The sequence below is a fragment of the Eubalaena glacialis genome, chromosome 7 (assembly GCF_028564815.1).
Source record: "Eubalaena glacialis isolate mEubGla1 chromosome 7, mEubGla1.1.hap2.+ XY, whole genome shotgun sequence".
Lineage (NCBI taxonomy): Eukaryota > Metazoa > Chordata > Mammalia > Artiodactyla > Balaenidae > Eubalaena > Eubalaena glacialis.
The window spans coordinates 20,357,274-20,384,062 of NC_083722.1; the positions used below are offsets into that span (position 1 = coordinate 20,357,274).

The following is a 26,789-nucleotide window of genomic DNA, read 5'->3' on the forward strand; positions in this document are numbered from 1 at the left end:
TCCTACTACTTCTCTGCTGGATGGTCCTTCACTGACTCTATAGTAGCCATTTTCCAAGATGCCGCCAATGATCCCTCCCTGCCTCTTGGTATTCACATTCTTGTGTCATCTCTCTCATTGTCCTGGGGTGATTCCTTAATCTATGTGACAGTAGAATACAGCAGAAATGATGGTATGTCATTTCCAAGATAAAGTTATAAAAGGCACTGTATTTTCTATCTCCACCCCCCCATCACTCACTCTGGGAGCCAGCTGTTCTTCATGAAGACACTCAAGCAGCCCTGTGTGTCCTGAGGAACTGAGGCTTCAGCCAACAACCAGGAAGGAACTGACACCTGCCCACACCAGAGGAAGCCCCAGTTGAGCCTTCAATTGACCACAGACCCACCTGACAGCCTGATCCCAACTCATGAGAGGCTCTGAGCTAGAACCACCCACCTAAGCTGCTCCCAGGTTCCTGACCCACAGAATCTTTGACATATTAAATGTTTGTTGATTTAAGTTGCCAAGTTTGGGGGTAATTTGTTACACTGCAAGAGATAACTGCTATAGTCTCCTTTGCAGCTCTTCTTTTTCTGGATGCCTGCAATTCTTCAGAGTTCCTTTCCTCCTCATACTGCATACTTGCCTTGTTAGATCTCACCCACTTCCCGAGAGGCACGTTGCCTTTAGTAACAATGTACCCAACCCCCATTGTCATCTCATCAGATAAGCTAGGTTTTCCTACTAAATCCTATCATTTCATATGCCGTATGTTGATGGATCTTGAGTCTACATACCAGAATGTCTCCTGAACTTCAGACTTCCATATCCATTCACCTAACGGACATCTCCCTTGGATGTCCCGCAGTACCTCCACCCCTTCAGACCAAACCCGAACCCCTCATCTTGATTCACCACATATGCTCTCCTCCAGGCTCCCTTTTTCAGTTAGCAACCACTGCCTCCTGACGGGGAGACCCTGGGCCTACCTGTCTCCTCCTCCCCTCCCGCACCTGCAGCTCTCAGATCTGTCCATCCGCTGTCACCACCCTGGCTCAGATTACTACGGTGTTTTTGTTTTGCTTCACTATTGCAACAGCCTCCTAACTTCTCTACTTCGAATACTCTTGCCTCCCTTCCAGTCTTTTTAATTATTCCAACTAGGTAATCTTTCTAAACAAGAAAATCTGGTGTGATACTGCCTTACTCAAAATCTCTCAAGAATTACTCTTTGCTCTTTGGGTAAATTCAAGCTCATTTAGTGGTTCATGAGGTCCGGCATGGTACGGTCCTCTTTTTTTTTTTTTTAACCTTCTGTTCCTACTCCATCTCTATTGATTAAAACCCACTGAATTGGGACTTCCCTGGTGGTCCAGTGGTAAAGAATCTGCCTTACAATGCAGGGGACGAGGGTTCGATCCCTGGTCAGGGAACTAAGATTCCACATGCCCCGGGGCAACTGAGCCTGTGCATCTCAACTAGAGAGCCTGCGTGCCGCAAACTACAGAGCCCATGTGCTCTGGAGCCTGTGCACCACAACTAGAGAGAAGCCCACGCGCCGCAACGAAGGGCCCACTTGCCGCAAGTAAGACCCCACGCAGCCAAAAAAACCACTGAATTTATTTCAGTTTCTCAATGTTTTTATCTTGTCTTCTGGCCTGTACACATGCTGTTCCTGCTACCAGGAACATTTTCACTCCCTTTCTCTCCTCCCCCTCCAGCCCTCTCATTTCCATAATTCTGTTTTTCTCCACATCCGCACTTATAGTAATTGCCTCTCTCTCTCTCCCCGCCCCCACCCCCCGACTGTTTCTTGAGGGTTCCATGAAGCATCTGTGTAATTCACCATTATATCCTCTGGCGAATAGTAAGTGCTCCCCTCACATTTGTTGAGTGACATTATAAAACAACTCTCCTCCTTTTAGTGCTCTCTCCCCACCACCTCTATGAATTTCTATAGCATATACTGAACACATCATTTTGCACCTAACTAGCACATTTTTCTTTTTCTTTTTTGGCTGCATTGGGTCTTCGTTGCTGCGCGTGGGCTTTCTCTAGTTGCAGCGAGCGGGGGCGGGCTTCTCATCGCTCGTGGTGGCTCCTCTTGTTGCACGCAGGCCCTAGAGTGTGCGGGCTTCAGTAGTTGCAGCTCACGGGCTTAGTTGCTCCCCAGCATGTGGCGTCTTCCCTGACCAGGTATCGAACCCATGTCCCCTGCATTGGCAGGTGGATTCTTAACCACTGCGCCACCAGGGAAGTCCCGCACATTTTTCATTTATCTTATTATTTTCTAAAATTGCTCAGTTAGATTCAACTAGCTCACCACCTACTGCGTGGTCAGCACTGGACTAGTTGCAGGGCAATCGAAGGTCACCTTAATTTTCCTTCTAGAGGTGGAGCTCCTTGTGGGTGGGTGGGTCCCAACCTTGGCCATCTTTACACTTTCCATGGAACACAGACCAAGGGGCTGGTGAAGTGGCATAGTGAAATGAACTTTGGCCTGGAGATCTCAAATCTAGGTTCAACCCTTGCAACTTTGAGCAAGTTACCCCACAAATCTGAACTTATGCCCAGTTGTGATAAAGATATAGTAAGTACCCCTTCTAACCTAAGAGGTCACTGGGTAACTCAAATATGCTAAATCCTTATCTCCTTATTTGTCAGAGGTCATCAGTTGTTAGATGCACCAGTGATCTGATAGCAGATTTTGTATTTGTGTTGGGGGTGGGGTATGAGAAGCATGATGTTAATTGTCTACAACAATTGTAAAATGCATTCTGATTTTATTATCATTAAAATGAAAACAATTGCTTCTTTGAATCACAGCACTAGCGCATCTGTTGAAGTGCTCTGTTCAAGTGTTCTGAATATGGAAAACAATTGTACTATGAGCTATGATAATGGCACACTCAAATAGATATTTTCTGCATTAATGACTGAGTTGACTTTCCTCGTCTCTTGGTCGTATCTGTTGAGGATTTGCTCTGATTATGATGATGACTGAAAATTTCAAACACACTTAAAAGTGAGCAATGAATTCCCATGTACCCCATTATCCAGCTACAACAAAAATCAGTACAGGGCCCCTCTTGTTTCATGTGTATTCCTACTCAGTCCCCCACCCCACTCCACAAACAACCCCTCTCCCATGGATTATTTTTCAAGCAAATCTAATATAATATCACTTGTAAATACTTTAAAGGCATATTGTCCAATAGACATTTACCTCTCATTGTCTTCTAATCAGAGATAAACTAATTTTTTCCTAGAGGTGTTTATAAGATTAGTATTTCATTGTGTCCTTTCCCTGAAAGGTCTAATTAACCCAGTTGAGAAACACACACCTCATTAAGCAGACCCCAGACCGACAGTAGTTGCTAAGGGTGGGAAGTTAGTCTGCAAGTCACTACTTGGGGAGTGGAAATGTCATTGGTTCCCACATAACCGAATATCTTCCAGTTTAAAAACCAGTTCTTAAGGCAGTAGGCAAGATCAGAAATGGATTTGGGTAAATAGTGGAGTTTTTTTTTTTGCTGTTGTTAGCTTGCTGATTTCTTAATTTTTGTTTTGTCTCCATGGGTTTAATCATTATACAATATGGTTCTTTTTTAAAAAAAATTAATTAATTAATTAATTTATTTATGGCTGTGTTGGGTCTTCGTTTCTGTACGAGGGCTTTCTCTAGTTGCGGCAAGTGGGGGCCACTCTTCATCGTGGTGCGCGGGCCTCTCACTATCGCAGCCTCTCTTGTTGCAGAGCACAGGCTCCAGACGCGCAGGCTCAGTAATTGTGGCTTACGGGCCTAGTTGCTCCGCGGCATGTGGGATCTTCCCAGACCAGGGCTCGAACCCGTGTCCCCTGCATTGGCAGGCAGATTCTCAACCACTGCGCCACCAGGGAAGCCCCAATATGGTTCTTTTTTTAAAAAATATTTATTTGTTTGCACTGGGTCTTAGTTGCAGCATGCATGTGGGATCTAGTTCCCTGACCAGAGATCGAACCCAGGCCCCCTGCATTGGGAGTGCAGACTCTTATCCACTGCACCACCAGGGAAGTCCCTATATGATATGGTTCTAATGAGAGTATGTTAGACCATTATAGACATTAAGTATTTTCAGCAGATTTTTAAATTCATAGCATATTTTCTCACCATAATGCACTACAAAATATACAATAGAGATATGAATGTACACCTTGGAACTAAAAATAAAAGTCCATGTATAGTTTTCCAAAATAATTTTGTTTCTGGGTATGTGTTAAATTTGTTGCGATTGTGTTTAACATTTTAAAAGTTCAGGTGCAGTAGATATTCCCTGAAAAGCCGGTTTTCTCTTCCTTTCTGACTAATAGGTTTCAGTTCATCAGTGCTAGTTATAAGACTTAAACAGGGCTTCCCTGGTGGCGCAGTGGTTGAGAGTCCGCCTGCCAGTCCAGGGGACGCGAGGTCGAGCCCTGGTCCGGGGGGATCCCACATGCCGCGGAGCAAGTGGGCCCGTGCTCCACAACTACTGAGCCCACGTGCCACAACTACTGAAGCCCATGCACCTGGAGCCTGTGCTCCTCAACAAGAGAAGCCACCGCAATGAGGTGGGCTCAAGCGGGGGCCCCGCTTGCCGCAGCTAGAGAAAGCCCGCGCATAGCAACAAAGACCCAACGCAGCCAAAAATAAATAAATAAATTTATAAAAAAAAAAAAAGACTTAAACAAAGCCACATATATACATATTAGATGAAGCTGTAGGTAATCACATTTATGGTGGCAATTAGTTTCAGGTAGTGGTTTAATCACTCTCTTAATCAAGAGCACAATGGCAGGGGTAAACTTAAAAGCATGGAAGGGCAGAGATGGAGGGCAGAGGTGCTGAGGAAAGATTGCAGTATTGGAGGGGGTGGGCAGATTTCAGTCGACAAGTGCACATTTCAGAATTCAAAATGCATTCTCTAAGCTGTCTCCTCGGTTGTCCTGTGCCGGGGACATTTACCACTTGTTGGGTTTTACAGTGTTATAAACAGTGCTCCTTTGAGTTCTCTGCTTGCTATTCTGAAACATACTTGAGTTTTGCTCCCAAGAAGGAAATGATTTTCATTTCCAAAATCAGTCATTTTTGAGCATTAATATAGGAGATTCATTTGAATCCATGCCTTCAGAGGTGTAGGAGTCAATCAGGCTCCTGCTCCAGTGAAAAAACGTGATTCTTCATTGAAACCCCAGCTTCCTTTAAAAGGCACCAAGGAGCACTGAATTACAGGAATGCCATACAGCCTGTTCTTTATTCTTCTGACTACCCCAGGCCAAGGGGGAAAAAAAGTTTTGTCTTTATTTTCACGAGTTACCACATGGTGTGGAACCTTCAGGGCAATTTCTGAAACTTCATTGATAAGTGCCAGAAAAATCTTCTTTAACACACTCAGTTGAATGGAAGATGGTTTTGAGATGTTAATTTATTGCATGAAAAGATATTTAACGCGTAAAGGACAGGTCTATCTTCAATAAATCGCCAACATTTGAGAAACAGTAGGGAGTCTGAGGTCCAAAGCTCTAAAACCAATAAGTTAACAAATGTTTACGGAACACCTATTTTGCACAAATCTGCTGAGGAGGTTCAAAAGTCTGAGATAAACTCTCGCCTTTAAATCGCCCAGTCTAGTTGGGCAGATAAACACAAACTCAGGGAACAAAGCAAGAGTTAAGTAGTAAAACTAGACAAATACACAAGTAATGAAACAAGGCACTGTGTGGCTGGGCTTAGAAAATAGTGTTTCAGGCAATATATTCTAGCGGTTTTGAATAGAGGGATCACAGTGATCTGAAAAACCCTGGAAAATCTTCACAAAGAAGGTACATATCGGGCTGGAATTGAAAACATAGGTAAGAATCAGATAACCTTAAAAGGAAGGGAAAAGCAAATAGCAAATAGTTTTGGAGAGTCAGGTTTTAAGAGTGGGAAGGGGCCAGATTGGTAAATGCCTTAACGGTAACGCCTGGCGGAGAGGCTGAAGATGATTCTTGGGGATCCTAGGTCGACGGCAGTGTTTAAAACTAGACTATCAATGCGTAGGATTCCCTTTCCTTTTCTCCCTCCCCTCCTTCTGTCCTTTAGAAACAGAACCTGATTCGACAGGCATTCCCAGCCGCCAGGCACCGATGCAGCAGTTGAAGCGAGAAGTTGCCCAGAAGTTGTCTCTCCGGGGGTGGAGCCCAGGGAAAGTCGGAGGGAGTTGGGCCAGGTCCGTCAGACCTATCAGCAGGCTTATTCTGGCCTTTGTGAATTACGCTCAGCTGCCCGAATATGCCCTGGGGTTAAAGGAGGTTCCGCAGCGAGTGAAAGGCATTTTCCGGGCGCTCTCCTACTTCGAGTGTCTGAGATGGGAAACAGCAGCGGCGGCGCGCCCGCTGAGCATACAAAAAAGTGTTTTCTTAACATATGGTTAGTGTTTACAGGTTTCGTCTAGCTCCAGCTCCCCAGAAATGGAAAATTAATAACGTTGAGGAAACGTCAGCAGTCACAGGGAGGGCTGAAAAAGGAAAGAGCGCAGAGGGTCTCCCAGAAAGACCCGGTTTCCGTGCAGACGGGTCTGCGGAATCTGCGCGAGCCTGCAGCCTCCCATCCCCTGGCGCCCTCGGCCCGCCGGGAGGTGGGGACGGGGAATCGGGCTGTCCTCCCCAGCAGCCAGCAGATGGCTCCCGGGCTCTCTCGCCCCCTCTCCAGACGCAGGGCTTCAGCGGTTCGGGAGGGAGGCTGCGAGGAGGGGCACCGTGACCGCCGCCGCCGCAGCCCCGCGCCGCGTGCCGCCGGGCTGTGCGCCCCACGCCGGGGAACGTGAGCCTGGGCGCGGGAGGCCGGGTCTCGCGAGGTGAGGAGGAAACGCTGGAGGAGGAGAGCAGGAGGAGGAGAAGGAGGAGGAGGAAGAAAAGGAGGAGGAGGAGGAAAACGAGGAGGAGGAGGAGCGCCGAAGCTGCCCCCGCCCCGATGAAGCCCAGCAGGACCGCGAGGAAACCCTAGTCCCCCGCCCCGCGCCGCTCTCCCCGCCTCTCCCCACGCCTTCCGCCTTCACCTAGGGCCGTAGGTGCGGCGCCGGAACCGGGCGGGAGCTGCCAGCAGCCGGAGCAGCGCCGCCGGGAGCCGCGAGCCGCGAGCCGCGAGCCGCAGCCGCCCCGCGCCCGCTCCCAATCTTGCCGGGTCTCCGTTCCGCCGCCAGCAACTGCAAGGAGGCGTCATGTAGCAGCAGCCGCAAACCCACCTCGGATTTGCAACTCTTTTTTTTTTTTTTTGGTGGGGCGGGGGGCGCGGCAAAATTCTATCTCCGCCCCCGCTTTCTTGCCTATTCCCATTTGCAAGCTGCATCTGCCTCTAAGAAATTGAGGGGTTCAGGGTAGGGTGGGGAGCTGTAAATCAAGAGTTGGACCTGCAGCACCCCCGCACCTAGAAAGAAGGCCACCATGACCGAGGAGAGCTCCGAGGTGCCCAGGGAGTTGATAGGTAAGAGTCGCGCGGTGGGTGATTTTCCTTTTGCCTCTGCGTCCCCCTCACCTCCCCCTCTGCGTCCCCCTCACCTCCCCCTCTGCGTCCCCCTCACCTCCACCTCCCTTCCCACCTCTGCCCTCCCGTGCGTCCCGCGAAGTCCCGGCGCCCCTGGGGTCGGAGTGGTGTCGGGCAGCGTCGCTGGGGGGCGCCGGGAAGTTTGTTCCCATCTGACCGCTTGCAAAGCCGAGTCCGGAGAGGGCCGGCGCGGGGAGGAATCGGGAGCCCCGGGAGCGCACTCTGCTGCGCCGCTGGGAGACCCCCCCCCCCAGGCGCCTCCTTCCGCCGCGACCGGGGGTCCAGGTTGGCGGAAGAAGGGGGCGGTCTGCCAGGGTCTGGGGAGTTCTGGAAGCGAGGAGACTCCTTTACAGCGCCCAGCCCAGTGTCCCCAACTCGGGAAGTCCGGGAAAGCCCAGCACCGGGAGGGCTGGCGAGCGCACAGTGGGTCGCCTCCGGCACGTGCCAGGACCCCCCAGTCCCCAGGAAATAACCGGCGGGAGGTGCCCCTGTGACGTACAGACTTGGGGGAGGGGGGTGCTAGTCCGGTATAATGACTGAGCCTAGCAAGGCGTGGCTTCGCCTAGCGAACTGGGAGCGAAAGGGTTACAGGACTGACGCAAACTCGGGCCAGGAAATTGAGGGTTAATGATAAAAGCCTTATTTCAGTAATGATTAACCTACCGATTCTCCCCATCCCGGATCTCTTAGGGAACCCGTGTGTGGTACCCTATGCAAGGTGACCCATTGTTTGAGTCCCTTGAGGGTTTTTTTTTGGGGGGGGTGAATATTTTGTCTTGGGGTTTAACTTAATTATGTGGAGGGTTAGAATGGCAGAGCTCAAATGAGGTTTGGGGGGAAGAGTGTTCGGAAAACCAAGCGTTTAAGCGTGTGTGTGTATGTAGCATGTTGTATTGTAACAAGGTATGTGTTTCTGTGTGCGTGTGTGTTTTGAGCCCCAGTGACCTATATTCCTACTGTCCCATTCTTGGCACACTACACAGCTTACAGCTCAGAAAGATGATGTTTAATCGGTGCTGACGAGTTCTAACCGCCCATTCATCTGCATCTGAGGAATTTGCCCCTCTGTTTCACCTTTTAGCAGTAATACTTTGGAGGAGTTTGTGTGTGCTCTTCCATTAGTGACTGTTAACTCAGCAGGTGAAACTAGATGTAAAGAAGCTGTTGCTAGGCTTGTATGGAAGATGGAAGCTTCTGCTTTTGTTGAATTAAACCTAGCTACCGAATTTAGGGTATAAAGTCTACCCCACCCTCCCCCCCAATCATGCCTCTTCTCTCCCCAACCCTGTAGAGTCCACTGGGAGTGAGTGGTCCATCCAGTTCTGGGAGGCTGAGATCTTTCCAACACCCTTCCGGGAAGGAAGCAAACACCCAGAACCTCTGAAGATGCCTCCAGAGGTCCTGAGAAAGAGAATTTAGGGGAGGGTTTGCCTCGCCGGCCAGGGGATAAGGATAACTAAAGAAGGTGGCAGAGTTTTTAATTAGTTGTCCTTGAGCCTGGTGGTGAAAAGTTTAGGTGATTACCCAAGAAAAAGGGCGATGAAGGATAGGATGGAAATAAGGTACCTGGTTTATATTGACGGTCCTCAAAATAAATCCTTTGGTATATTTTAACAGTTGAATTTAACCCTTAACTAGAAATGGAATTTTTGTGTTTATCGAGTCCTGCCCATCTCACATATCTTTCAAACAAGGGACAAATGTTTTTGTGATAGGCCCAATATGATTTTTCTGGGCCTTTAAATGGTCTAATTGGCCTGGGCTAGGGGAAATTCCTGCATCTGCTTTAGTCTCTAATTTCAAGTGCTTGCAGGAGTTCTGCTCTCATCAATTCAAAATGGCAACCATGTGAAAACCTCAATATAGTCCCTGAAGCTAATCCCCCAAGGCATTTAAAAAATGTGTATCTTTCTGATTATTAAAGTAATACAGGCTTTTTATTTAAAAAAATTAAATGCAGAGAAGAATGAGAATATATGTCACCCATGTTACCACTCCAAGATAGCTACTTTTGACCTATGGGTATATAACTTTCCCATCTTTTTCTTTGTGTATATATTCTTAAATCACTTTCAGATGCTCATTTCCCACAGTTCTTTTTAGGGGAGGGACGAGTAGCCTGTACCCGTTTTGAGTTCTGATAAGATAGGAGCTGCCTAGAGAACTCCCCGTGCAATGAGCTCCCCGACCTATCCCCCGCCCCCGCCGACATTCCACCTCATTGCTGTTCCCTGGGCAAACTGTACTTTCTCTTGTTCCCATGCCCTTCTCTTTGCTGGCACTGCCCTATCCTCCCCTCTTTCACTCTTCTTATCTGAGTGGCTCTAAACTCTTTGTGGTGGGTTTCCAATAAGAATATTTTGATCACCCCTTAATAAGTATATATTTATTTGTTAAGCTGCATGCATACTTCATTTACTGTGTGTAATCTAAAACATAAACTGAAACACGTTGCAAATAGAAGTAGAAATTCTGTTTTCTTCCTGCACCCCAATGGATTGTATTGTACACTGCGCTTTGGAAACCAGTGGTCTATTTCCTACTCCTTCAAGCTTCAGCTCAAGGGTCCCCTCCTCCCTGAAACCTTCATGTATCTTCTTGTCCATGATCTCATGGTAGTGAGTGCAGATTCATCTAGTGACATCAATCCATCTAGTGGCTTACAATCATCCACTAGATGGTAAGCACTTGTGGAAGACAGGGGTCATCTCTAGCCCGGCATCTAGTAGAGTAGTTGGCACACTAGGTATATTTGTTGAATATATGAATAAACCAAAATGATTATAATACACAATTCAGAGTGGTGGGAGTATAAAGGAGTTTGCTATGTTTTGAAGGAAGGTAGACTCTAACCAGCAGGAGAATAAGGAAAGTGCAGCCCAGGACAGAGAATAATATATACAGGATCCTAGGGGTGTAAAGGATGGAGAGGATAGAGATAATTGGGCGGTGCTGAGAAGTTAAGCTGGAAGAGTGTGAAAGGCCTTGAGTGGCCTGCTGTAAGGTTTGGGTTCATCCAAAAATGACTGTGACTCATAGAGCAAGAGGGACATGATCAGATCTGTGGCTTTGGAAGGGTCGCTTTAGTTCTGAGGGAGGTGTGGTACAGGGGGCTGATAGGTTGGAGGTGGTAGGCTTAGTCTCGGTGAGAGATTCTGAGGCACTGAATGCAGGATCAAGCCCACGGGTCAGGAGCTGTTTAGGAGGTGGTCCTAGGAGAGTAGGTGACTGGCTCCCTGAGAGAATGGAGTTGGAGATAAACAAGATTTCTAGCTTCATTAAGGGCCAGAGGAGGAGCAGGGAAAATAGTGACTTTGATTTGGGACCTGTTCAGTTTGGGGTCCTCACGGGAGTCCCAGAAGGGCCTTCCCGCTACCATCCAACTTTTCAAGTCTCCCCTTCTCTCTCAGTTCCGCCTTTGACCACTCTTTGGGGATGTGGTGGTACGAAGATTTTGAAAGGACAGATGGCCAGGAGCACCCTGACTAAATTGTTTGGGCCGGTTCTGGTTCTTTGCCATATTTCCCAACCTTCATGTTAAGGCACTCCTAGAAAATGATAATATGTATATGGCACTGCCATGAACACAGAGTCTGCTGGGGGCCAGAGGTAACCAGCCAAGGGATTTTATGAATTCCTGTTGTGCTTATGGTCTGCCTGCCTGCAATATAGTGCCTGCAATATAGTGCTCTATGCTACTGCCTGACTTTGCTTCTTTTTTTTTTTCTTTGTGTGTGCTTATCCTCTTTGCCCAGCAAGATTATATCATGCCTTGCATGGACTGGTATTATATCATATGCTTTTATATTTGCCTCAGCATCTGAGCACACGGTCCAAGGCACAAAGTAGGCGTTCATCAAATACTTGTTAACCAATAACTATCAGGCTTGTTAAAACAAGCAACAACAAACAAACAAAGACAACAATAAAAAAACAATCAAAAAATGCTCCTTCAGATGCTGTCCTCCCCAATGCTTTTCTCTTATTAATAAAAGAATATAACAAAATTATTCCTTTCTTTCAGAAAGCATAAAGGATGTTATTGGCAGAAAGATAAAGATTGCATTGAAGAAGAAAGTAAAGTTGGAAGTGAAGGGAGACAAAGTTGAAAACAAAGTGCTGGTAAGTAATGTTTTTCTTAAAAAAAAAAGTTTGGAAGTAAAAATGGTTTTCCCCTCTATTGTTTTGATTGCCTAATTTTCATGCAGCACTGGTTCTGTGTTTTATATTTTGTTCGAAAGTTCTGATGCCCATTTTGTCCTAGGTTAGTTGGAATATTTGTCCACTAAAAGTTAAAAGTAGGGTTAATTTAAATTTTAGAGACCGAAGTTTTCAAAAATTGTCTTTCTTAATGTTGTAAGAAGTCACCCGCATCTAGGTCATCTCCTAGAGACCATTTTCAAGTTATTCAAAGTTGGATGTTAAAGGGAGCTTGCGTATTATCTTTGTTGTGGCTGATTATCTGATTTTATTTGTGAGGACTTGAGATGAATTTTTTAAACTCCTCCTATGTCAGTTTAATTATTAAATTTTCTCAAATGTTATATCCGCAGCCATCTCGGGGTGATGGTCTGAGAAGGCGAAGAAAACACTTGTCTTTTTAAATTGGTTTTTGGTGTTTGGGAGGGAAATGCCAGCTGCTCCTCCCTCTAGCTTGTGAGAAGAGTTGCTGGGGGGCTGAGGGATTGGCCCTTGTTGAGCACAGGATTGCTAGGGAGTTGTCAGTGCCTGAGTTGTACCTTTAGAGAGGTGAAAAGCCTTTTGTGGTGTTTTAGTGGTTTCTGTGTTGAAACTGTGGCAAACCTTAATTTAAGCTTAGGTAAATACACCTTGTTTGTGTTTTTGTTGGAGAGAATATTCGGTTACATCTTTTTGTTTATCTTTTTATCATTAGAAAATTTTAAACATATGCAAAAGTAGAGAACAGTATATTGAACTTTGTATACTTTTCATCCAGCTTCAACAGTTTTCAGCATTTCGACAATGTTGTTTTATCTCATCACCGTTTCCCCCCCCTCACACTTCTGGAGTATTTTAAAATAAATCCCAAGCATATGTCATTAAAAGAGAATATTTTTAATATTCTGTTTCTTCAGTTGAAGTTGCCACAGAATTTGAAGTATCTTACTGATACCATCTGTCTTGAGAATCTTTTGAAATATCTGACTGCCTTCCCCTGTGGATGGAAGGATTGTGCTATTGATGGATGACTTCTATTTCTCTGTGTACAAATCAGGATGGCAGAGAAATTGAAGTGGAAAAACTTGATAGAGTGACTTTTGCCCTGTAATGAAATGTGTTCACACAGACTGCATCATTAGGGTTGTCAATAGCAGAAATGATTGGTGTCATCATTCTGCTTTATTTAGTTTTAATAAAGAGTAAGTTTCCTTAAAGTATGTTTTACTTATTGTTGTTCAGCCATAGGGTAGAGGTATATTTTGGCAGTGGTAGTGCAGAGAGAAGAAATTTTGTTCCTGCCATTTGTTGTTTTATACGTTTACAGTAAATCTTCACAAGATGGATTCACCTTTATACAATTTAAATATGAAGTAGGTTTCCTGCAACAGTCTAACATGGTATGTGGTATTATTTGGTATGGTCACTATTGATCAGAGTAGTATTCATAAACCCATGCCATGAGTAAAATTTGCAAAGTTAAAACTGCAAGGACAAATTTACATGTCCAGTGTAATAAAAGAATTAAAGAATAGTTATGATTGGTACTTACGGTTAAGATGTTGTTGGGGGGGAGGGGCTCTTAACATCAGCTGGAGTTGATTAAGGTTGTAACCAAATTACAAATGTATTTGAATTTAAGCATTTATCTCCCCAAATCTGGAATCTAAGCAGTTTTAGTGGCTTGGGGTAAACTTGTCTTGCCTGTTCCTTACTTGCAGGGGCAGGAACTGTTAATAAAAATATTCAAGCTTTGACAAGCTTCAGGTTTGAGCAGGATGGTCTATGAATTAACCTTCTTTAAGTCGTTGATTTTGGAGTTTCTGAATTCAGAGAAATTCAGTTACTTAAATTAAAACATTGGGAATCTCCTTATAATTTGCATTTCTGACTTTCTTTTGGCTGTCAGTTCAGTAAAATAGGGTATACCTGAATTGGCTTAAATCAGTATTTCTGTTCTGATTTTTATTTCTTGTTCCTTTTCCCCAAGTGCCCCCCGCCCCCTCTCTTAGTGTCCTTCCTTATAAAGCTGGGAGTGTGTTATATAGGACTTGGTTCCTTCTTTTCACACTTGAGACTTTATGCTATTTCTAGCTTATCTTTTGTAGAGGGTTTATCTTCATCTTCCTTCTCATGGTCATAAGAGCTAATGTTTATTCAGCAGGCTCTGTTGGACACTTGATTATGCATTGCCGTATTCGCTCCAGCAGCAGCCCTCTGAGGTAGGCACTATTTACATCTGTATTTGCGGAAACTGAGATTTGGAGAGGCTAAAGGAACTTGTTTCAGGTCATCCAGCTAATGAATGACAGAGCTGGGAGTTGAACCCAGATCTGTCTCACTCAGAGCCTATCCACTTCCCCATTATGCTCAAAATAGAAAATATCCTTTGGCTTGTTGTTCAGTGGTTGCAAACTTTCAGGAAGATTTGGACTTTAGAAGGATTAGTGCTCCCTTGTGTGGATTTGACTGATTGATTGATAACATTATACATTGCTTGGTTCCACACTTGTTGAGCCTCTCCCATGTGCCAGATGTACAAGATGGACATAGATTCTGACTTCATGGGATCCAGAGCTCAGAGTCGAGTTGGGAGGTAAACATCTCTACAGGCAGTGCTTTGAGATGTGCTATAAGCAAGATGATTGGGGGCACATGGGAGGAACCCCTGACTCAGGCCTGAAGGTCAGGGAAGACTTCCAGAAGGAAGGCAAAGGTAAACTGACACCCAATGGATGAATAAGAGTTACTAAGGGAAGAGAGCAGAGGCATGTTATAGACAAAGGAAACAGAATATGCCTGGAAGCCAGAGAGAGCTTAGCATGTTAGAGGCAGATACTAAGTACAGCTGGAGCAAGGGATACGGGGTGGAGAACGGCTGGGCGTAAAGCTGATTCTTTTTCTTGCAATTGGGATCAGGTGAAAGTTGGGACTGGTTGAACAGGTCTCTTCCCACCACCTGTTTCTAATGACCATCACATGAACTTTATCCTCCCCTCTTTTAGGGAGGCAGTAGGACTCAGCAGTTAAGGCCTTGGACCTTGAGTCATGCCTAGTTCACACTGCAGCCTAGCCACTTTATAACATTGTTCAGCCTCAATTCCTTTCTCTAATGAAACAGACCTTCTATTTGTATATGGTTTCTTTGTAGCTTAACTGGGATGTATCTTAACAGTGCTTAGCGCAATGCCTAGCACACGATGAACACCCAACAAATGATAAAGCAGAAGGAACCAAAGCGTTGTGCATTCTGTTTTTTCAGTGGCACAGAAAATGCCTATTCTTTCCATGCCCAAGTATTCACTGCCTTTATTGAGGGATTGAGCTTAGTTCACTATAAGGCCAATATTTATTCATAGTTTATGGTACCTTTTAAGCTGGCTGGAGTGCAACTGACGAGATCCCAAATTCCTAAGGTATGCGCTGGTCCAGTGAAATCAGAAATCGATGTTCGGGGGAAGAGTGTTCTATGGTCAAACAAGTTTGACAGTCAAGTGGTAAACAAAGATAAACCAGCGTCTTTACTGCCTGGCTTTGATTCAGAGCCTTTGGTACACCTCTGTGCGTAGTAGGTTTCTCAGAATGAGTGAAAGTATACTGTCTTTCTCAAACTTATATGGCCAGAGACCCTACTGGCCATAGTTTGGGAAACTGGGATGGAACAGGTCCAAGCTGGTGCCTTTGGGAACAGTTAAAGGGAACATGGAACAGACTAGAACAGGCTTTCTGTCACTTGGAGTGTCCTCCTGGCGGACAGTTCTTTGGCCTGTACGTTTTTGGGATTTTTTTTTTTTGGCCGTGCTGTTCGGCATGTGGGATCTTAGTTTCCCCAACCAGGGATCGAACCCGTGCCCCCTGCAGTGGGAGCACGGAGTCTTAACCACTGGACCGCCAGGGAAGTCCCTGGCCTGTACTTTTTATCTAAGTGGTGGGCAGGTCTGCCGCAAGCCACACACTGGCACCATGTGATCTTTTGCTGTACTACCTTTCTCTGTTGTCTTTAGGGGATGTCGTCAGGAAGAGATTCTGTGTTCCCTGGACTCTTAGTCCTTCCTCCCATATGCTACTTGAATCTCCATCCAAGTTTTGTAGTACCTGGACTTTTTAAAGTGTAATTTAATTTACACATTTTTTTCCCATTAAACTTTGCGTTTTTAGGTAATTGTAGGTTTACCTGCAGTTATAAGAAGTAATGCAGAGAGATCCTCTGTACCCTTTATCCAGTCTCCTCTATCTTGCAAAATTGTGGGACATGACCACAGTCAAGATGTTGACACTGATACCGGAAAATGCAGAACATTTCCACCACCATAGAGATCCCTCACATTGCCTTTCAGGGCCACACCCACACACCCGCCACTTCTCTGACTGCTGGTGGCCCCTGATCTGTTCTCCACTTCCATAATTTTGTCGCTTCAAAAATGTTGGATAGTGTAATCACACAGTATATGTGCCTTTTTGGGATTGGCTCTTTTCGCTTCTAATAATTCCCTGGACATTCATCCAAGTTGTGTGTATCCATTGTTCCTTTTTCGTTGTTGTTTCTGAGGAGTGTTCCATGGTATGGATGTACCACACTTTGTTCACCCACTGCTCACCCACTGACAGACTTGTAAGTTGTTTCCAGTTTGGGGCTCTTAGGAATAAAACCGATATAAACATTTGTTTATAGATTTTGGTGTGAAAATAAGTCTCCATTTCTCCCTTTGAAATGCCAAAGAGTATAATTGTGTGTTTGTATAGGAATTGTCTTTTTTTTTTTTTAGAAGCCGTCGTTTTCCATTTTCCAGAATGGCTGAGTCATTGTGTAGTCCTACCAGCAATGCATGTGTGATCCAGGCAGTTTGGTATTGCCTGGCCTTTTTTTTTTTTGAGGACTAATGGTTGAAAGAAAAATGTTGTCGGGGGAAAGCAAGGTCCCCCACCCACGCTCCTGCTGTTGGTCGTCTGCGGGAGAGGAATGTGTGTCTCGCTCCAGAATGGTGCCTCTGAAGTGTGTGGAAGATCCGTTCCTGGTCTCAGCTTTGTTTTTCCTGTTTCACTTTGGAATTTGGGTTCGATCATCTTTGCCAACCCCTTGTTCTTCCACATCCCTCTTAAAATGGGGCAGAAGCAGGACTCCCTTTCTCATTAGGCTGAGCATGTCGAGGAATGGCATGGAAATGTAACCATGTCAGTTTGTTCACCTGTTCCCTTTGAAAACACTTCATCCATCGTTCATTTATTTTCTTTTGAAAAGTTAACCTGAATCTCTTTAATGTATTTTCTCTTGTTTGGCTATTTATTTATAACTTTTGAGCATCTGGATTCGGCTTGATTGGAATAAGTTAACTTTAAGACGAGGAAAAGTAAAAGGACGTTATTTGGGGTAACATGTATCCTTAAAATATTTTGGTGGCAGTGCTGTCTTTCATTAAAATATAAACTCTACTCCTACCTGTTTATTTTTAAAAAATGCATTGAAAAGGGAACATCTCTCACCTAAAAGTTTTGTAAGCATCTGGCCCACATAATCAGGAATTAGTTTAAACCTCAGTCTCTGATACGGAAAGCATTGTTCTTTTACACGAGGCCATGCTCATTTTTTGTGGCTAGTCTGTTTAATATTTTCCTAATTCCCCTGTCTCTAATACCTAACTTGATTCAGCAGCACGACCCATGGCATAGTCACTTCTCAGACAAATATTCACTCTGGAAATTACGTTTTGCAGCTACTTTCAGGTGACATCAACCTTAGCCGATGGTTTCCAGACTTTTTTTTTTTTTTTTTAATCAGTTGTACCCTTTTAAAACACATAATTTTCCATGGGACCAATAAAATAGTGCTATTTTAGGAGTGTAAGTGTGTTTTGCAAGTTTATAGTTAAAATCCAAAATACTAGTATAAACCCAATCAGTGATTTGTGTGAGGTGTTTTGATGAACATAACTTAGAAATAGAGGGGAGATTGGATTTTGTTTTGGCTCCTTAGTATAGAGAGACTCCCTATTTACCCTTTAAGTAGTACAAATTTCACAGTTTTTAAAATAGCTACTTTTGCAATCTCAGGATGCTTTCCAAGGAAATAGAGATGTCAGGAGACACTTTATCCTGAGCTCTGCACAAAAGTGGGGTATCCTGACAGCGAAGCTTACCTCATTGTTGATCTCCAATAAGTTAAATTTGGTGTAACAGCAAATCATGTGTTTGTGTTTTATCCCAGCAGTTAAAATAGAAGTAAGAATGAAATTCACATCAGATGTTTGTAGATTGTAGCCGCTTCTAAAGAATGCTATTGGAAAATCGTTGTTCTAGGCCTCCGGGTTTACTTCCCTCTGCAGGAGGCTCTTGTACCAGTTGTTGGGTAATTTGAACAGTTCTCTTTGTGGAACTTTAGGAGCCTCAACTTTTAAGGATCACTTACAATTCAGTGCATAGGTAATTTTCCAAGCACCTGGGTGAAGTTACATGACTAGAAAATTGAGCTTTAGAAAATAGCAACAACATTGAAACAATCTTCAGGAGTAGGTATCAGAGAGCACACATTGTTGCCAAGGGTCCTGCAAAAGCTCTGGGAAACTCAAAATAAAATAATCGGTGTTTGAGTACTTCAGAATTTACCCCAACTCAGACCTGGAGTCAGCCCCCGCTGATCTCTGGGTAGGGGTTGGAGGCAGGCTATGGCTCTGGGCACATGTTTCCAGTAGACAGTTCTGGCCAACTTGAACTTGTTACCTGAGCTGCATTTACATTCTACTTTCTCATCTGCATCTGCCCCAGTTTCTTTTGTAGTTGGGTTAGGTGAGTCAAATGACCTTGGGCAAGAAGCTGTTGAACATACACCAGCCTTGGTGTAACTTTTCATTGTTCTTAAAAAGATACTCTTTTCCAGCCTCTGGGGTTTAGGCACCCTGGGAAGGGGCATTTAGGTACACCCTGGGGGAGGAGAGGGAGTGTTCGAGTCTTGTGAAGGGGCCATTGTGGACAAGGAGGAGCCGGGAAATCTAACTAGAATATGCCATGAATTGGAAGAACTCATTTTCCATAGTTGTAAAATAGGTACAGAGAAAACAAAACAGAAAGGCTTTAGTGAAAGGTTACTGTAACACCTTTATGTTTCATTTCATTAGAAACGCTGTTAATATCCATTGTTAAAGTAGATTGAAAATGCAACTAAAATCTGATGAAGGATAGAACTCTTCCCCTTTCTAAAAAGCTTGTTGTCTTTGAACAGAGTACAAAAATTTGGATTGGTATATATGGGGCCTATTGTTGTCTAAATCTTCCTGTGCCCTATTACACTTTCTCTCTCCCTCTGTCTCTCCCTCTGTCTGTCCCTCTCTCTCTCCCTCTCTCTCTCCCTCTCTCTCTCTCACTTTCTCCAACTCTTTGAGAAAAGAGGGGTAAAATAAAGGGAGGAAAGAAGGATGCTTGGGGTGGGGGGTGTGTGTGTGTGTGTGTGTGTTTACATAAAAGTCTGTTCACTTTCACCCATTGGGTCCTTTCTTTCATCTTGGTTGTTTGGGAGAGAATTTTTCTTTTTTGAAAACGTTATCTCTCGATGAACCTTGGCCAGCAGGTATCTTTGTCTCTTTAGACATGCTGGGTGCACAGCAAGTCCTCTTAGAAGTAGAAGCAGGGCTGTACAAATGCCCTGAACTGTGCTTAGAGCATCTCCAGCCTGTGGCAAAGGTTTGAGATGAATGTGCTGAGTTCCCACTAAGGAGGCAGGTGTGTCCATTCCTACTGATCCCTGGGCTTTGGGGTCTCAGGAGACATTTACGGGCATCGACTGGGATGAGTAGGCGTGTCCTCCAGACAGGATCTGGTGTGGACAGATTGGCTTAAGCTGACTCTGGGGAAGTTTCTTCAGACCTGGCCCCTCTTGATTGCTGCCCAGAAGATCTTGAGGCTGGAGGACTCTTGGTAGCCATCTAACCATGCACCCTAGCCTATGAGAAGTTGCTTCTGTAGCATCCCTGATAGCTGAGTATCCACTTTCTGCTTCAGTGTTTCTGGTGATGGGAAAAGCAAGAATCCCAGAAAGCCCTTTCTTAGTTCAGGCTGGAACCTGCTTCTCAGTAACTTCTCTGAATTCACTGTAACGTAGTCTACTGGAACATCATAGGACAATTTTGCTCCCTCCTACATGAGTGCGGGTCAGGTATTTGAAGACAGTTATGTCTTTCCTTGGTCTTTTAGTCCTCAGGCGAAATATGCTCACTTCCTACAAATCTTAATCCTTGGAGGACATTGCTTTCAGACTTTCCACTGTTCTGATCGCCTTGCTTTGGACTCATCCTACTTTACCAGTGAGCCTTTTAAGCTGTAGGTGTTTTGGGATCACAAATGTTTGGCAAACACTGTTAAAACTGAATTAAACAGACTTTCTCAGAGTCTTTAATGGGCTTTTGTGGATTGTGCCTCTTGAAGGGGGGAATGCAGTGTGTGGCATCACAGAATCTGTTCTCCAGACTCTGTAGGAAACATTGGTGTGGGTGCAGTCGGCCAAGTGAAGAGTACCAGCTGCACATTGCTTTGGCCAAGTAAAAGTTTTCTTCTTGTTGTTTTAAAAATTTTGAAAGTATCTATGCTATTTGAATTACTAAAAAGTTATAAAATATAAGATAGCAAAACTGAAGCATCACCTAGTCCTATCAATTTGGATGTAATCATTGGAAAAAATTTTTCTATGCTAACATACATAAACTATATGATCTGTTTTTAAAATGGAATCCTGAATCCTATTTTGTAACCTACTTTTAAATTTTACTTTTTGAGGTCAAAGCTTTCCATGACAATTATATATATATATTATATATATGTATTATATATTATATATATAATATATAATACATATATATAATATATATATATAAAATGTTTTGAATTTCTGCCTGGCACTCTATTACCCCACTTGAGAGGTATACCATAATTCATCTAACACTTATAATGAGATAGTTAGGTTGCTTCCAGTATTTTGCCTTATAAGTGACACATCCTCACTTTTATTTTTCTTGGATAAATTCCTGGCAGTGGAATTGCTGCCTGACAGACTTTTTAAAGGATGTATTTTTCACCTGATTGTTATTCAGGAAGTCTCAGTAGAGAATAATTCCCCCACCTCATTAATTTTATTGTCTTTAGAAAGGTCTGCTTAGCAGAATGGCTGGTTCTCTTTTTTCAGGTCCTTATATTTCTTAGGCAAGGACTCCTTGGACCCTAGCTCCCGAGGCAAACTTTTTCCTTGCAGTTTAGGGCCCTTTTAAGTCTGCCTGGGTGGATGCGTCATTGTCTTCTACTGGAGTACGTTTGCAGGCAAGGAGTCCTGTGGCTCTGGTGTTTGCTGGTGGGTTCCGGAGTCCCAGGTCTTGCTTGGCCCTGGCTTCTGCTGAATCAGCCACAGCTTTTTCTTGGCTGAACCCCAGCTTGATGTGAGACTGCATGATACAATTTAGATCTTTGGTCTTTGCTCTGGTCTCAAGACTTTCTTACCTTGGGTCCTTGAGGCTCTGATGGATGGTAGTTGAGCAGATGTGCAACTGATAAGGCCCATGGCGCTTTCATTGGATGAAATGTAGCTAAGAAGAACCCTAAACCAATATGCATGTACAGCTCGTCTGGTGTCTTAGAAGATATTTTAGTATCATAAGGAAAGGAGACATTGCTTTTTCTCTCAGGCAGTTCTGAAGGCAATTGACTTCACCTGTGTAGCTAACATCCATCTCGTAAGTGGCATGGTCCTTCCCCACCCCACCTGCACCTGCAGAGTAGTTCTTGCTTCTCTTCCCACTACCTCACCCTTTCCCTGTCTCCCCACCCCTGAGGGGGTGTGTCCAGGTCACGAGGACCCTTGGGCTCTCCTCCCACGCGCAGCTGCTCCTGGAGCCCCATCTTCCTTGGTGAGTCCCTCGAGTGTTCAGCCTGCATTTCTCTCCTTTCAGTGCTGCCCTGGGGTACCATGTTGCCTGGGGTTATCTTTCTTTCCAAGACTAGCAGGTGGGATGAGGTTCCTCAGGGAACCTCTTATGCTGATCAGAAAACAAGCACATAGGACCCCTTCCATTTTCAGAGTTACATTCTCAGTCCCAGTGTGGAAGAGACAAGGGAAAAAATAGAACCAGAAGTGGGGAAGTTGCTGAGATTTCCGAAGTCTTGCAAAGTCTCTTTTAAGACAGTTTCTCTGCAGTTTGATTCCTGACTCCCAGGCCTAAGGGGCCCAGCAACACTCTCTTGTTGAATCTGAGCTAAAATATGGCTAGTGAAGTACAGGCTGGTTGGTTAGGTGTTACCTGTGGGCATTTTCGGTTTCCTGAATTCATCTGTCTGAAATCGGTTGTCACTAGCAACCAAAAGAAGATTGGATCATCCCTCTTAGGCATGAGAATGAAACCGAGACCTGGAGAGAAGTACTTGTGGTTCTTGGACAGATCAGTTTGGCGCTTGGAACATTTCAGCCCTTTTTCCTTTAAGTCTCCATGAGCCAGTTTCTGTTTTTTGCCTGCATCCTTGGGGTAGCAAAAATGTTGCAGTCTGGGGAAACTTTTTGTACAACTTAGTTCACTGAATCACAGGCACTGCCTGTGCTGATGGAAATCAAAACCAGCCTGCAGAGAAAGGCTTAGTTCATGCGGCACTTGGCTTGTGTGGCTGTCTCCATTTCAATCTCCTGGGCATCCTGCTCCTTATCAGAACTTTTACCCCCTCAAAATTCATCATTGGTGAATTAACTGTGAAGTTCTGTTTCCGTTTCAACAGTTCTCCTCTCTAGAAAAAAATCTTTTGAAGCTCCAGTAGCCCTTAACCCTCCATCAGTTTTACACTCCTCTAAGTGGTCTCTGCGAGGAACATGGTAGGTCATCTCTGTCAATATTTCTGTCTTTCTCCACAAGGCCTGGATGCAAGAAGTCGGTCCATTTCTTCCTGTCTAGTGTTGCTTCTTAACAAAGCAACTGGAGCAAAGGAGAGGCTGTTAGCACTTTGTCACTTAGAGTTTCTTAAGCATCCTCCCGTTTGTGAGTTCTCACTGCAGAGACTTAATGAAGCATCTGTCTTTACATCAGATACGCTCAGGTTGTCCGTGGAACTGAACAAGTGTTGTCAGCAATGCTGTGTGTGCAGGAAGCCTTCATACTCGGGTCCTTTTTGGCAGGCTCTGTGTTCTCTGGGAATAGACAGTTTCTCTACCCATCGGAGCAGGGCTCCATACTTTCATATTCTGGAGAGTGATGCTTGTGGTATAGTTAGCCTGAAATTCAGGGATGGCTTTTTTTTTCTTTTTAAATATCTTTGCAGACATTTTATACTTCCCACTCTCTTAGCGGCTTCCTCTGTGTTATGGGATCAGTCTGCCTGGGTTAGAATCCTAAAACTACTAACTATGGGCAAGTTATTTAACCTCTCGGTGCCTCACATTTTTTAACCATAGAATGGGTATAATAATAGAACCTACCTTTAGACTTGTTTTGAAAATTAAATGAGACATTCCATATAAAATATTTTAAATAGTGTCTGGCATAGAGTAAGTCCTCAAGTCTTAGCTATGGTTACTGTTGCGAGGGGTGTTGCAGTGAACTGTGCTAAATGCTCTGATATGAGAATCTGGTTATGTATCCATAGTCATAGATTACTTGGATATATATTATCTAAATATCCCCAAAGAAGTACTTCTTTTCTTTTTTTTAAGATAAATTTATTTATTTATTTTTGGCTGTGTTGGGTCCTCATTGCTGGGCGCGGGCTTTCCTTAGTTGCGGGGAGCGGGGGCTACTGTTTGTTGCAGTATGCGGGCTTCTCGTTGCGGTGGTTTCTCTTGTCGCGGAGCACGGGCTCTAGGCGCACCGGCTTCAGTAGTTGCGGCACACAGGCTCAGTAGTTGTGGCTTGCGCTCTAGAGCGTAGGCTCAGTAGTTGTGGTGCACAGGCTTAGTTGCTCCGCGGCATGTGGGATCTTCTGGACCAGGGATCAAACCCATGTCCCCTGCATTGGCAGGCGGATTCTTAACCACTGCGCCACCAGGGAAGTCCCCAGAGAAGTACTTCTACTTTGCATCTTTTCCTGGCTCTGTGCAAGATACCTGTTTTGATGTTTTCTCTGCTAAGAGCTCTTGAAGCCAGTATCGGCTGTCTCCACAAATGGGTTTAGGATTTTTTTCACTCTGCTGGTCTTAAAAAGGGTACGTGGATTTTGAAAAAAATCTTTCTTTAAGAAAGGGTTTAGGTATGTACATTGTTGAGATATATGTCTCTGAAGACAGGACTGTGCATTTTCTGTGGGTACATTTATGCCTCCTTTTCCCTGTAGATCCCGATGTATTTAGAAATATACTCGAGTTCCTCTTTCACTTTCAAGTCAGATCTCAAAAAAGCCAAAAATCAGTAGTTGGCCCCTGTTCATCCTCGTGGGGCTCCCACAGGCCCCGCCACCTGTTCGTGGTACCTCACTCAGATTGCTTCCTCTTGGGTTTCGGTTATGATGGCTCTTGTTTGATGCTAGGGGCTTTATTTGGGTTCATGGGCTCGTGTAGCTCTGCTTTTCCACCATTGAGGACTCCTGGCCATGCTGGATTCTCACTTTCTAAATAAGCGTTAGACCAGCGTTTCTTAGCCGCAGCACTGCTATTGATTTTGCACCCAATAATTCTTTGCTGTCAGGGGCTGCCTGTGTGTTACTGGGTGTTTTACTAGCATCCCTGCCTCTACTCACTGGACGCCAGCAGCAGCCCTCCCTTCTCCCGGTTCTGACAAATACAAATGTTTCCAGACATTGTCAGATGTTCTCTGGGTGGCAGAATTGCCCCCAGTTGAGAACCACTGGTTTAGGTCAGCCGGGTCCCCAAATGTCAGAGAACAAATGCATACCTCGTCATACTTAGCTTATAAAGTTATATCAAAGGCTGAAAATGTATGTTCTGTAATATAGCTAAGGTTAATTTAATTAAAAATCCATAGGCACTTTAAAATACTTATTTTTGAAGTACTTAGATCCCTATATCTGTATATAACAAAAATAACAGGGGGCTTCCCTGGTGGCGCAGTGGTTGAGAATCTGCCTGCCAATGCAGGGGACACGGGTTCGAGCCCTGGTCTGGGAGGATCCCACATGCCGCGGAGCAACTAGGCCCGTGAGCCACAATTGCTGAGCCTGCGCGTCTGGAGCCTGTGCTCCGCAACAGGAGAGGCCGCGATAGTGAGAGGCCCGCGCATCGCGATGAAGAGTGGCCCCCGCTTGCCGCAACTAGAGAAAGCCCTCGCACAGAAACGAAGACCCAACACAGCCAAAAAATAAAACAAAAACAAAAACAAAAAAAAAACAGATGGCACCAAACAGAAGTTTGTCTTGTTTTAAGATACCTAATCTTAAAACCATTGATTTGGCCAGTGGTTCTCAATGTGCGGTCCTGAGAACAGCAACTTTAGCATCACCTGGGAACCTGTTAGAAATGCAAATTCATAGGCATCACATCCAGAGCTACTGCGAGTAGGGCCTGGCAATCCGTTTTAACAAGCCCTTCAGGTGATTCTCATGCACACTGAAATTTGAGAAACACTGGGTTAGAGTCTCAAGTAAGCTCCAACTAGATACCTGTAGAATAAGCCTTATTGAGAAATAATCATAACCCACTTCATACAGAACTTTGAAATCTGCTTAGGGGAATGTCTTTTACTAGGCAGGTCATGCTAGGTGTCTGCTGGTCATATTGGTCCCCTCTGACAGTCTGTCACATCCACAGCTTCCTTTTGGGGGTTTCCTTTCCTCAGCATCTCTGAACTAGGGGTGGTTGTGACCGCCAAGATAAGCCTCTGTAGGCCACCCAACAGCCTATATACCTCCCAGCTCTGCCCCACAGGGCCGATCTGTATGGGACAGGGATTCTTCCTCTTGGGAGTCTGAGACATGGAGAGAGACGTGGAAGAAAGTAGAAGGCACGAGGCAGTAAAAGCCCCGGTACAAGCAGAAGCCCTGGTACAAGCAGAAGCCACGGAGCGTGAAGAGGCTGTTGATAAGCCAGTTGTGGTAAGAACAGTGGGAAGAGGGTGACAGAGCCCTGGATGGCTGCTTTTGAAGGATGATTCCAAAAGTTGAGTGAATCAAACTATTGACCATATCTTGGAAGAGTATTTTTCAGTTTTCTAGGAGACCCAACTGGGCAGCTGCTGATAGGGATTCCAGTCTTGCTTACTTCTCTAGGTATCCTCATGGTAGACCATCATTCACCGAGTTGGCTTCAGTGTATGTCTATTCTTTGCCACCTGAATGGGCCCAACAAATCCATACTAGGTTGGAAGACCAGGTGGTCTCTGCAGACTGGCTTCGTGGCACGCTGCTTCCTTAAAGCAGAGACTCTCAGGCTGTCTGTGCCTCAGAAGCACCTGGGTAGCCCTGCCTCTTTATTTAAAAACACTCTCAGAGGCAACTGAAGTTAACATTACAGGAAAGAATGGGCAGGGACGCTGTTCGTTTCAGCATGTTGTATTGACTTGCCCCAAAGAAACCTGCGTACAGCACATTTCAGGAAACCTCAAGCCGGGCTTCACTTCCTTAGAGCAGACCAAAGAGGCCAACTCACCGTAGTCATTCCAAGAATCTATTGCTTTGACTCCAATAACATTTTCTCTTAGTATTTCCTGTGAAGGGATCTCAGTACCATCTCTTTTGAGGGATGTGCTAAGAGTTAGACCCTTAAAACAAACAAACAAGCAAACAAAAAACCAGTGGAAATACCGGCAGTAGAATGTTGAAATTACCCTTGTGAATCATTTTCTAAAAATTCAGTGGGCCTACAGAAATTTCTTTCCGGTTTGCACTATTGACATCAACCCTATATAGTTCGTTAGTACCTCCCTCATCCCTGCAGTCATCCTTCCCTCCCTCTCTTTCCCATTAAAACCTGGGAAAGAATATGAATACCTTCATGTAGCAAATCTATTGGATTCCTTCACACAAATCCCTCTGGAGAGGAGTGAGTGGAGATACAGTATATTTTACATTGTTGTTTGGAAAGTTGGCTGAGTTCCATTAGGGTAATAGAGTCTGGGAATGTTGGGCCAATGCTTATTTTCAAGTCCTGCTTAAAAGATTTGGGGCCCGACCAAGAACATAATCAGAA

The 26,789-nt window shown here is 44.7% G+C and overlaps 2 protein-coding genes across 4 annotated transcripts in view; one reads left to right on the forward strand and one right to left on the reverse strand.

The window, feature by feature from the left end:
- LOC133094976 (cytidine monophosphate-N-acetylneuraminic acid hydroxylase) overlaps positions 1 to 26,789 on the reverse strand; it is a 272,381-nt gene that overhangs the window by 162,157 nt on the left and 83,435 nt on the right. The gene's annotated exons all lie outside the window — the stretch shown is intronic.
- CARMIL1 (capping protein regulator and myosin 1 linker 1) overlaps positions 6,844 to 26,789 on the forward strand; it is a 325,537-nt gene continuing 305,591 nt past the window's right edge. For 2 of the 3 annotated variants that reach the window (XM_061195770.1, XM_061195771.1), the window contains exons 1-2: positions 6,844 to 7,462; positions 11,547 to 11,644. In XM_061195770.1, coding sequence (XP_061051753.1) covers positions 7,423 to 7,462; positions 11,547 to 11,644 — 138 coding nt within the window. In that variant the 5' untranslated portion in view covers positions 6,844 to 7,422. The remainder of the gene's footprint in view (positions 7,463 to 11,546; positions 11,645 to 26,789) is intronic. The other variant, XM_061195772.1, reaches the window with a different exon arrangement.